The sequence below is a fragment of the Malus sylvestris genome, chromosome 12, assembly GCF_916048215.2.
Source record: "Malus sylvestris chromosome 12, drMalSylv7.2, whole genome shotgun sequence".
In the NCBI taxonomy this organism is placed as follows: domain Eukaryota; kingdom Viridiplantae; phylum Streptophyta; class Magnoliopsida; order Rosales; family Rosaceae; genus Malus; species Malus sylvestris.
Genome location: NC_062271.1, coordinates 25,448,500 through 25,461,098, shown reverse-complemented (window position 1 = coordinate 25,461,098; position 12,599 = coordinate 25,448,500). Strand labels below are relative to the sequence as shown.

The 12,599-nt window shown below is 35.9% G+C and overlaps 2 protein-coding genes and 1 long non-coding RNA gene across 4 annotated transcripts; all 3 read right to left on the bottom strand.

The window, feature by feature from the left end:
* Window positions 1-221: 221 nt before the first annotated feature.
* On the bottom strand, window positions 222-4,052 carry LOC126591847 (uncharacterized). The gene is made up of 3 exons (XM_050257557.1): window positions 4,011-4,052; window positions 1,104-1,426; window positions 222-1,006 (listed from the first exon to the last, which is right to left on the bottom strand). Exons 2-3 carry the CDS (start codon window positions 1,200-1,202, stop codon window positions 470-472), a joined length of 636 nt encoding a protein of 211 aa, XP_050113514.1. The 5' UTR covers window positions 1,203-1,426; window positions 4,011-4,052; the 3' UTR covers window positions 222-469.
* LOC126591850 (protein ALP1-like) lies at window positions 1,511-2,737 on the bottom strand. Of its 2 annotated transcripts, XM_050257560.1 has the most exons (3): window positions 2,533-2,737; window positions 2,213-2,320; window positions 1,511-2,118 (listed from the first exon to the last, which is right to left on the bottom strand). In XM_050257560.1, exons 2-3 carry the CDS (start codon window positions 2,313-2,315, stop codon window positions 1,661-1,663), a joined length of 561 nt encoding a protein of 186 aa, XP_050113517.1. In that variant the 5' UTR covers window positions 2,316-2,320; window positions 2,533-2,737; the 3' UTR covers window positions 1,511-1,660. The 2 variants fall into 2 exon arrangements, with proteins under 2 accessions (XP_050113517.1, XP_050113516.1); XM_050257559.1 differs by lacking the exon at window positions 2,533-2,737 and having other exon boundaries at window positions 2,213-2,359.
* A 1,766-nt stretch (window positions 4,053-5,818) lies between the features above and the next one.
* LOC126591851 (uncharacterized) lies at window positions 5,819-6,362 on the bottom strand. The gene is made up of 2 exons (XR_007612523.1): window positions 6,224-6,362; window positions 5,819-6,125 (listed from the first exon to the last, which is right to left on the bottom strand). It is a non-coding gene; the product is annotated as an uncharacterized LOC126591851 (long non-coding RNA).
* Between the last annotated feature and the right edge of the window lie 6,237 nt (window positions 6,363-12,599).

The following is a 12,599-nucleotide window of genomic DNA, read 5'->3' as shown; positions in this document are numbered from 1 at the left end:
TTTAGGACAAGGGCATTTTAGTAATCATACTGGTTTATATTCCGATTCTGCTGAATTAGTAAACAGCTTTATGGAATTGTATTCCGATTCCAGACAGTTTTAGTAAACAATTTCAACAAGAATCTGATTCTGATTCCACCTCATTTCAATTCCTCCTCAATCAAATTCCTCCTCAATTCGATTCCTCTCAATTTGATTACGGATTAGTAAACGCGCCATAATAGTGGCCAATACATGCAACTTCAACAAATACAAGTACATAAGATCTCCATAATTTAGAAAATCCTAGTTAACATTAGTTAACATTAGCCAAAATAGATCTCCATAATTTACAAAATGGCTAGTTAACATAAGCCAAAATACTAGTGCAAAGCTAAGTTATAAGTCATAACATAAGATTGTATGATTAATAAAATACATCCATGTTAACGTTAATAAAATACATCCATGTTAACATTAGCCAAAATCCTCATCCGCTTGCGTTGTCGCTTAAAAGCCTTTGGACGAACACTTTCTTGAGTTCCGGTTTGATTGCCCTGAACACTCCCACATTTTTTGGTTTATCCAAAATAAGAGACAATGCATCAATTTGATCCATAGGAGAGAGACCCATTGCTTCAAGTTCATTAGCTATGTCAGTATGATCTGCAGTACCTTGAACTAAAGCTTCAGTTACCATTTGCATCCTCTTCCCACTTTCAACATAAAAATCTTTCAGTCCACTGATAAGTGCCTCGGTTCCATCACTTGAACTTCCCACAGCTCTTTTCCTCTTTCTTTGGCTATTTTCAGATGGGGTGCTTTGTTGGCTTTGTTGGTTCATTGAAGAAACAAAATTTTCACCTCCAATATCACTTTCACCAACATGATCATGACTTTGTTCCTCCACCATTTGAGCAGGGGTTTCGGCTACATTACCCGTAGCCCGATCTTTTCCAAATATATATGCAAATCTATCAAACAGTGGAAAAGGTTTGCTTCTCCATCCATCGGCTTCTTTATTTCTCTAAGATTATATCAACATAGCAAAACTAAAATTTAGCATGCGTAACAAATATAGCAGCAAGAATATAACTAATGCATAAATAAAATAGGATATGAACCTGCACATAAGTTTGCCATGCGTCATCACTGTCAACTTCAACGCACTTTTTAACATCATTCCATGCAAATCCACTTGTATTTATCATGTCAACGACCATACTATATGTTTTTTTCCATTTCTTCAACTTGGACTCAATATGTGGATTTGCCTTTATATTTGAATGAGGACATAAAACATTGACAGCTTTTGCTATTTCAACCAAAGTACCTTGTTTGAAAGCACCGGTGTCACACCGTTGCTTCCGAGCAACAAAATCCTCAAGAACTCCTAGTAATACTTCTTCCTCAAATGCTTCCCATTTACGCCTTCTTCCTTTTGGCTCTTGAGTAGCATTCAAAATATTATCGTTATCCATACCTAAACAAAAAATATTTTAATGAAGGAAAATACCATACAAATAATCAATTTGCATAATATCCAATCAACTTGCATAATATCCAATCAACTTGCATAATATCCAATTAATTTGCATACCATCCAATCATTGTGCTAATATCTAACAAATGCATGATAAAAAGGAATACTAAAATAAAATGTTATCATTAAAACATATAGCTAGTTCGGTTGCTGGTTCCTAATTGCTCTCCACTCATTATACATTTCCTGAGCCATATCATTCCTCATTGCAATCCACTGGTCCGATGTTTGAACACTACCAACATATTCACCTTCTTCTGTATTTTGTCCATCTTCTATTATTGGCAAATTCTCCATTGGATCTACTGACATCTCTTGCCTAATAAGATTGTGTAGTAGGCAACAAGCGGTAATTATTCGACCTTGTGTCCTTATCGGATAGAAAGATGGACTCCTTAGTATCGACCACCTTCCTTTTAGCAAGCCAAAACAGCGTTCAATTACATTCCTTGCCTTAGAATGCTTCATGTTAAAATATTCTTCCTTATTAGAAGGTGTTCGTCCCTCCCATTCAGATAAATGATAAGGTATTCCTCTATAGGGTGCAAGGAATCCTTCACCATTTGTATAACCACCATCTACAAGGTAATAACAACCTAATGAAAAAAAAAACAGACCTTATTAGTGTTTTGTAGTTGACAAACAGAACTAAACCTAACTTACAAAGTTGAGACTAAGTAATAGTCTTACCCGCTGGTACCTTAAAACCATTAGGCCTACTAATCGCATCATGTAGCACTCTAGAGTCTGATGCGGAACCCTCCCACCCCGGAAACACATATATGAACTGCATATCTCCTGAACACACACCTAACACATTAGTTGCGACTCGACCCTTTCTTGTTCGATATCTTGGTTTGTCAATTTCAGGTACATGCACATCAATGTGTGTTCCATCCAATGCTCCCAAGCAATTCTTAAAAACCAAAAATAATAAACTTTTTGTTAATTTATACAAAGGGAATGAAGAGTTAAAGCTTAGGGAAAATGAAAAAAATTTCTCATCATACCTTAAAACATCGCCACCTAGCATCTGTAGAATCAATAGGCACAGGCTGGGGGACTTTTAGTAGGATACCTTGTAATCGCAAAATTCCTTGCAATACGCTATTGAAATACCTACTTATAGTCTCTCCCGACCTATAAAATCTACCGCCAACACTACGATTCTTAGTATGATGTGCTAATATTTGTAAAGTCATACACACTTGTTCCTCTACAGACACCAAACCATCAGTTTTTACCCTCTCATCTTGACGAAGTAAGTCGCATAATATGCCAAAAGTCCTTCTATCCATTCTCAATTCGTTAACACATTCAGTATCAGTATTCCCTATTATACCATTCAGATAACACAAACTAATCTCTCGTCTAATAAGTGAACGGTTAGTCAATGTGGGTCGTTCAACATGTCTCTGTTTGCCACGTAGCATCATCACCACAAGAATCGTACAAATACAAATTGTCTCCAAATAAGACATCTCTAACAATAAGATCAATAAAAGCTTCCTTCGATCCATATCTATCCAAACAAAACAAAAAAACAATAAACAAATTAACTAAATCATTAACCCGAGGCAACAAATATACATATGGCGTTGAAAAAAAAAGTTATCATTAACCCGAGGCAACAAATATACAGGTGGCGTTGAAAAAAAAAAAATTCATTAACCCGAGGCAACAAATATACAGGTGGCGTTGAAAAAAAAAATTTCATTAACCCGAGGCAACAAATATACAGGTGGCGTTGAAAAAAAAAAAACTTTTCATTAACCCGAGGCAACAAATATACAGGTGGCGTTGAAAAAAAAAAAATCATTAACCCAAGGCAACAAATATACAGGTGGCGTTGAAAAAAAAAAAAGTTTTCATTAACCCGAGGCAACAAATATACAGGTGGCGTTGAAAAAAAAAAACTTTTCATTAACCCGAGGCAACAAATATACAGGTGGCGTTGAAAAAAAAAATCATTAACCCAAGGCAACAAATATACAGGTGGCGTTGAAAAAAAAAAACTTTTCATTAACCCGAGGCAACAAATATACAGGTGGCGTTGAAAAAAAAAATCATTAACCCAAGGCAACAAATATACAGGTGGCGTTGAAAAAAAAAAGTTTTCATTAACCCGAGGCAACAAATATACAGGCAACAAATATACAGGTGGCGTTGAAACAAATATACAGGTGGCGTTGAAAAAAAAAAACTTTTCATTAACCCGAGGCAACAAATATACAGGTGGCGTTGAAAAAAAAAATCATTAACCCAAGGCAACAAATATACAAGTGGCGTTGAAAAAAAAAAACTTTTCATTAACCCGAGGCAACAAATATACAGGTGGCGTTGAAAAAAAAAAAGTTTTCATTAACCCGAGGCATCATATTCAAAATGTTCTACTCTTATACATCTATAAACATGTGTCTAAGAACACTAGTATGAGGATTGCTATCATTGCTAGGCATTGCATGTGAAAAGGGAAATTAAAGGACACCTGTAATGCAGTAGCCTTAGCCTTAGCCTTCCGTTTATGCTCCTCTTCTCTGCAACCAACAACCACAACAAATTGCAATTCAGCATCAACCCCACACAATACAAAACATTCACATTGTATACACACTACATACATACACACTGCAAACACAGTACATACATACACACACTACATACACCCTGCATACACCCTGCATACATACACCCTGCATACATACATACACACACTGCATACACCCTGCATACACCCTGCATACATACACACTGCATACACAGTACACAAACACACACACTGTATACACCTTGCACACACACTACATACACTACACACACACACTGCATACACTACACACACACCCTGCAAGTACACACACATTGCATACATACATACACACCCTGCATACACCCTGCATACATACACACTGCATACACAGTACACAAACACACACACTGCATACACCTTGCACACACAGTACACACACACTGCACACACACACACACTGCATACACACTCATTCACACACACACTGCACACACACACACTGCTTACACACTGCACACACACACACTGCACACACACTCACACTCACACTCACTCACACTCACTACATACACTACACACACACACTGCATACATACACACTGCAAACACAGTACACTACACACACTACATACACTGCATACACTACACACACACACACTGCATACACACTTATTCACACACACACTGCACACACACACACACTGCTTACACACTGCACACACACACACACTGCACACACACTCACACTCACACTCACTCACACTCACTACATACACTACACACACACACTGCATACATACACACTGCAAACACAGTACACTACACACACTACATACACTTCATACACTACACACACACTACATACACTACACACACACTGCATACATACACACTGCAAACACAGTACACTACACACACACACTACATACACTGCACACACACACTGCATACACTACACACACACCCTGTAAGTACACACACACTGCATACACCCTGCATACATACACACTGCAAACACAGTACATACATACACACACTACATACACTGCATACACTACACACACACTACATACACTACACACACACACTGCATACATACACACTGCAAACACAGTACATACATACACACACTACATACACTACACACACACACACACACTACATACACTACACACACACACTGCATACACTACACACACACCCTGCAATACACACACAGTGCATACATACATACACACACTGCATACACCATGCATACACCCTGCATACATACACACTGCATACACAGTACACAAACACACACTGTATACACCTTGCACACACAGTACACAAATGACACCGTAATCTTATATTATTACTTACGAATCGAATAAATTCAAGATACAAGATCTTTGGACCAATTTTATGAATCAATATTCTGTTAAACGTCCTTGATTCGGTATCAATTTCCTAAGACACATAAAGCAGAATAATAGAGCAACAGAGTAAAACCAGAACTCAAACTAATCAATCGTGCCTCAAGAAGATCTCCCTATTTAGATCATATCACCAGATTCACCACATCCATTTCTACCAAATATCACGATGCAGACTATCCGTTCCAAACCATTAACGTAATCCGAATGAAACACTCAAAACCAAGAGCAATGCACACATCTAAACATAAAGTTGATAAAAATCTCAACATTAAAGAACCATTTCAACTATATTGGCATAGAAGAAAAACCAAACGTCTGTGTGTGTGTATACATATGCAACTCAACCACTACATTCCTCATCGAAACTTTTGATTCGTTTATAAAATTGAACAAACAACAATTACCAAAATCAAATTAATCCGAATTCCAACTAATAAACAACCTAATCAAATCATACATCGATCAAGCAAACCAATCAAATCTCCACAATTTCCATCAATAATTTTCAATCAATGGATTTGATTAGATCCAATAAATACCTAAACAGATCCAACGATGATATTGTTGATGGGGATGAAGATCAGCTTGACGAAGAACCCAACGAAACCCATCACGACGAACCCGATCGCTGTCCGGAGCGCGACCTTGGAGAATTCTACACGACAATCAACCATCAAATCTCATCAATTACACATGCATATCAAAGAATATAACTTGTGAGAAAACACAGATCCGACCCGAATGCTGAATTACCTTTGCGATCGGGCTTGTGGCAGCGCTTGACGAGGCGAATGCTGTCCTTGGAGAACTCTCGGAGCAGATCTGTTACGTGAAGACGAGGGAGCGGACGACGAGAGGAACAGATGAGGAGCAGGATGCAGATGAGGGCGACCAGGATGCAGCTGACGGCGAGCAGGACGTAGAGATGAGGATGAGGAGGACGACGTGAGGGAGGAGGTCTTACGAATCCGGACGTTTTTGGGGTGGTTCGCTAAGAACTGCTAGCGAAGGGTTTAATCCGTGCGAGTCGGATCTAATCCCATTAAACGTAATCCTTGCCCCTACCAAACATCATACTACAATACCAATTAGTGTAGTCTAGTCCAGTCCCCCCTAAGAAGGTCAAACAAACACGCCCTAATAGTTTAGACGATTGGGCAATTAGCAATTATTACTTTTGTAAAAAGTAATTATCTAAGTGTATCTTCACTCTTAAATGAATTGCGGGGCTATTGATATTAGAAAAATTAATGTTTTTAGAAAAAATTCATGTTATGTTTATTTTTTAATAGGACTTTTAACAATCGCATCAAGTCACGTGATTTTATCCGAAATTACAATCCCATCCTGGTCATGCCACAATTCATATTCTCTTAATTTTTTTTTTTTTTTTTTGTATTTATTTTTAATTTTTAAACATATTTAATGACATAATTAATAATTCATTTGGACCGTTGGATGAACTTTTTTTTTTTCAATCCAAGAGTCTAGGTTGTGTGAATAAGTCTTTTATAGTATTTTTTGAATATTAAAAAAACAGGATTAAAAAGGACCATCGGATTTGGGAAATCTAACAGCTCAGATTAATAGTCTGCTGCAGCACGGGCCCTCTGCCTAGATTTTTGTCGGACGACTCGCATCAACGCGCACATGTGCATGATGCAAAAAAAATATATATATAACGAGGGTCACCTTGACGTCAAGCTGAGGTCAGATAGCCTCAAGCGAGGCATCAAGCCATTTTCTCCCAATTGGTTAGTCTGTGGGAGTTGGGCCCACCCAATAGGTGAGACAATTAGCAAGGGCTGAAGCAATTTTTTTGGGGTGGGAGGATTCAATCACCCAATTGCAAAATCACCCAATTGCAAGGGAGATTTTATGGAGTGGAGTTGCTCTAATGTTGACGAGTAGCACCATTAATTCAATTGTGAGTGACAAGCATGATTACTACTATATTTTGTAATCAAGTGGAAAAGTGGGAACGATTATCCAATATCCACATTTTTATTTCTTGTTTTCACTCAAATGGATCTTTGAGTTTGTCACATAATCATTTAGGAGCCTATCATTGTATCTTTACCATGTAATGTTTGGTTTATAAAGATTTCTCATTATATATTAAACAAAAAATTGTCACTCCATATGAGATAAACATGTCAAGACTCAAAAACCAATTTTTCTTCTCAAATAATGATATAGCTGTACTTAACAATTAATCCAATGACATCTGTCTACTAATTTGTTGAACTAAACTATGGCTCGCACATTATGTGATTAAATCAATCAAATTAGCAGAGGTTCCTGGATGGAAGTTCCGTTTCCGTTTCAAACTTAATTTGATGGCTCTGCACTCGATCAATTGTCTCACATTGCGGCCGTCTACAAGTTCACTAGTAAAGTTCCTGATGAGTTGTCCAGTTGGTTTGGAAGTTTGGAACCAAAAAACAGTTGGGAGAACACGCAACTGGGGTTTATCAATTAGTTTCCTTAGTTTCACGCTAGAAGAATTGACATTTCCATCACAGTTCAGCAGCTTCAGCTTGAAAATGTGCTCCAAATTCTTTTCTTTATCATGTGAAAACTAAGGGTTTGAGTTTAAGTTTCAACATCGAAAGAGAAATACTATCAGATTAAAAATTGTTTATAACTCACATTCTTAGCAACATATGAGACAAACTTATGGGTTGTCGATTCAAAGAATGTGAAGCAACCACCTAGAGACAAGAACACTTGAGACCAGAGAGCACCTCACACTTTTCAACTTTCCTAGAGGGTGTGCAAACACCAAAATATGGATGAAAGGAAAGCGAACCCTATGAAAGCTTACTTACACTAAAGAAGAAACCTAAGACCAAATGAGGGTGAGACCAAAATAGGGTCGATAAAAAAAAGGCATTAGCTTACATGAAAGAAGAAACATAGGACCAATAATGTGGTCACTTCCCAAACCCCTTCAAATGCCCAAGTTTGATATCTTTCTTAGAAAGCTATACCCTTTTATGACTAGTATATACAATATCGAATTGCAAAAGAGAACTAATTTAACCTACCAAGAACAAAAACGAGAAATTTATATAGGTATCGAGAATACAAGTTATGTGGTGCATGATCATCGCACTATAACAAAGATGAAAGGTTGCCTCGCTTCAATGGTTATCAATCACAATAAATATACGTGTTATAATTTGAATGAAATAATAACGACACATGACCACATTTCAAGAACCATGAAAGTTTCCCTTCAACAAGAATAGTGCATGCCTTGGCCATCAAATAGGCATATAACGTGGTCCCTTTTTGTCTTGAGATTTTGAAATAATTGAGGTTGTTAAGAGTAACAACATGCATGCACGAGTACTCCATGAATAAGCCAAGTTAGAATTAAGGTTTTATAGGACAACTCAGAAGATTGATAGTCAAATGAAAGCGAGAGCAGCTAATTTGATATGTCTGTACTATCTTAAGATCGTTATCAGGACTTAGACTATATACATATTGGTTGGTTGTGTTTCAGAGACGTCCATGATCATACTTAACAAATGCCAACAAGAAATACTAGTACGATTAATGTGACACGTATATGCATTCCCCCTTAATGATCAATTAATTTGAGTAAAGCTTTTTGGAATTAGTAGTCCAAGTGACTTAACATTATTAGTTAGTACCTATTACATCAGAAATTTCATGATTTTGGACAATTCATAGTTATAGAGGTGGCAATCAACTCATTGGGTTGTTAATGGGTCTATTAAGACCCGTTTAATTTGATATAATATAGAGGTGAGATCGGTAATAATGATGATGATGTAAGGTGAAATCATATTAAATGGGTCTTAATGAATATTCATTAACAATCCAATGAGTACTTGTCACCTCTAGCCTAGAGTGTTCATGTTAAAATGTAAGATATATAGTGAAATTATTGCGCTCACAATGATTTTGGATAATTTAGTGCTGGTTAATTTTGTTTTAACCCAATCATCAATCTGAAAACTTTTATCTGAAAATGAAAACAAGATGACATTCACACTGAAAGACTCCTATATATGACCCCATTAATTATTGTTAGTTTTTTTTTTAACACTTTATGCAATCAACTGAGAAATGAGATTAAATGAAAGAAGAAACATAGGACCAATAATGTGGTCACTTCCCAAACCCCTTCAAATGCCCAAGTTTGATATCTTTCTTAGAAAGCTATACCCTTGTATGACTAGTATATACAATATCGAATTGCAAAAGAGAACTAATTTAACCTACCAATAACAAAAACGAGAAATTTATATAGGTATCAAGAATACAAGTTATGTGGTGCATGATCATTGCACTATAACAAAGATGAAAGGTTGCCTCACTTCAATGGTTATCAATCACAATAAATATACGTGTTATAATTTGAATAAAATAATAACGACACATGACCACATTTCAAGAACCATGAAAGTTTCCCTTCAACAAGAATAGTGCATGCCTTGGCCATCAAATAGGCATATAACGTGGTCCCTTTTTGTCTTGAGATTTTGAAATAATTGAGGTTGTTAAGAGCAACAACATGCATGCACGAGTACTCCATGAATAAGCCTAGTTAGAATTAAGGTTTTATAGGACAACTCAGAAGATTGATAGTCAAATGAAAGCGAGAGCAGCTAATTTGATATGTCTGTAATATCTTAAGATCGTTATCAGGACTTAGACTATATACATATTGGTTGGTTGTGTTTCAGAGACGTCCATGATCATACTTAACAAATGCCAACAAGAAATACTAGTACGATTAATGTGACACGTATATGCATTCCCCCTTAATGATCAATTAATTTGAGTAAAGCTTTTTGGAATTAGTAGTCCAAGTGACTTAACATTATTAGTTAGTACCTATTACATCAGAAATTTCATGATTTTGGACAATTCATAGTTATAGAGGTGGCAATCAACTCATTGGATTGTTAATGGGTCTATTAAGACCCGTTTAATTTGATATAATATAGAGGTGAGATCGGTAATGATGATGATGATGTAAGGTGAAATCATATTAAATGGGTCTTAATGAATATTCATTAACAATCCAATGAGTACTTGTCACCTCTAGCCTAGAATGTTCATGTTAAAATGTAAGATATATAGTGAAATTATTGCGCTCACAATGATTTTGGATAATTTAGTGCTGGTTAATTTTGTTTTAATCCAATCATCAATCTCAAAACTTTTATCTGAAAATGAAAACAAGATGACATTCACACTGAAAGACTCCTATATATGACCCCATTAATTATTGTTAGTTTTTTTTTTTTTTAACACTTTATGCAATCAACTGAGAAATGAGATTAAATGAAAGAAGAAACATAGGACCAATAATGTGGTCACTTCCCAAACCCCTTCAAATGCCCAAGTTTGATATCTTTCTTAGAAAGCTATACCCTTGTATGACTAGTATATACAATATCGAATTGCAAAAGAGAACTAATTTAACCTACCAATAACAAAAACGAGAAATTTATATAGGTATCAAGAATACAAGTTCTGCGGTGCATGATCATCGCACTATAACAAAGATGAAAGGTTGCCTCACTTCAATGGTTATCAATCACAATAAATATACGTGTTATAATTTGAATGAAATAATAGCGACACATGACCATATTTCAAGAACCATGAAAGTTTCCCTTCAACAAGAATAGTGCATGCCTTGGCCAGCAAATAGGCATATAACGTGGTCCCTTTTTGTCTTAAGATTTTGAAATAATTGAGGTTGTTAAGAGCAACAACATGCATGCACGAGTACTCCATGAATAAGCCAAGTTAGAATTAAGGTTTTATAGGACAACTCAGAAGATTGATAGTCAAATGAAAGCGAGCGCAGCTAATTTGATATGTCTGTACTATGTTAAGATCGTTATCAGGACTTAGACTATATACATATTGGTTGGTTGTGTTTCAGAGACGTCCATGATCATACTTAATAAATGCCAACAAGAAATACTAGTACGATTAATGTGACACGTATATGCATTCCCCCTTAATGATCAATTAATTTGAGTAAAGCTTTTTGGAATTATAGTAGTCCAAGTGACTTAACATTATCTCTGTCATATTAGTTAGTACCTATTACATCAGAAATTTCATGATTTTGGACAATTCATAGTTATAGAGGTGGCAATCAACTCATTGGGTTGTTAATGGGTCTATTAAGGCCCGTTTAATTTGATATAATATAGAGGTGAGATCGGTAATGATGATGATGATGTAAGGTGAAATCATATTAAATGGGTCTTAATGAATATTCATTAACAATCCAATGGGTACTTGTCACCTCTAGCTTAGAATGTTCATGTTAAAATGTAAGATATATAGTGAAATTATTGCGCTCACAATGATTTTGGATAATTTAGTGCTGGTTAATTTTGTTTTAACCCAATCATCAATCTCAAAACTTTTATTTGAAAATGAAAACAAGATGACATTCACACTGAAAGACTCCTATATATGACCCCATTAATTATTGTTAGTTTTTTTTTTAACACTTTATGCAATCAACTAAGAAATGAGATTAAAAATAAAAAAGGCACCTATCGGATGTATACCTTGCATAAGTAAAAGGTTTATAATTCAGTTGGTTAAGAGTATTTGTTATTACACTCAAGGTACCAATACATGTTCAAATCTCCCCTGCCCACCCCCCCCCCCCTTCCCCTTCAAAAGTCTAATGTAGATTATCCTATCGTTTGTATAAAAAAAAAAGTTCTATAACTCACAAAATCACTACAAAATAAGAATGTATAACTCCGTGTAGCTACGTTCTTTGGTGATCCTCGGACCATCCATCCATGGATCATCCTCTCTCCAAAAAATCACTACAAAATAATAAAACAAAAGAAATTAACTAACTAAAACATAGGACAAGCAGGCACCAAAAGCTGACGATCCTCAATTCGATTAATCAGAAACATTGAAATAACAAATCATGCATGCTCTTACTACTACAGGAGAAACAAATCAAAGCAATTATTCTCAGAAGAAATTTTAGGAATGTTTCTAAACAGATCAACCACAAGAATATATATAAAAGAGTAAAATTATCTATAAAATTATTCATAAAGCGGACCCTAGTTTTTTTAAAGCAGCGGCATGT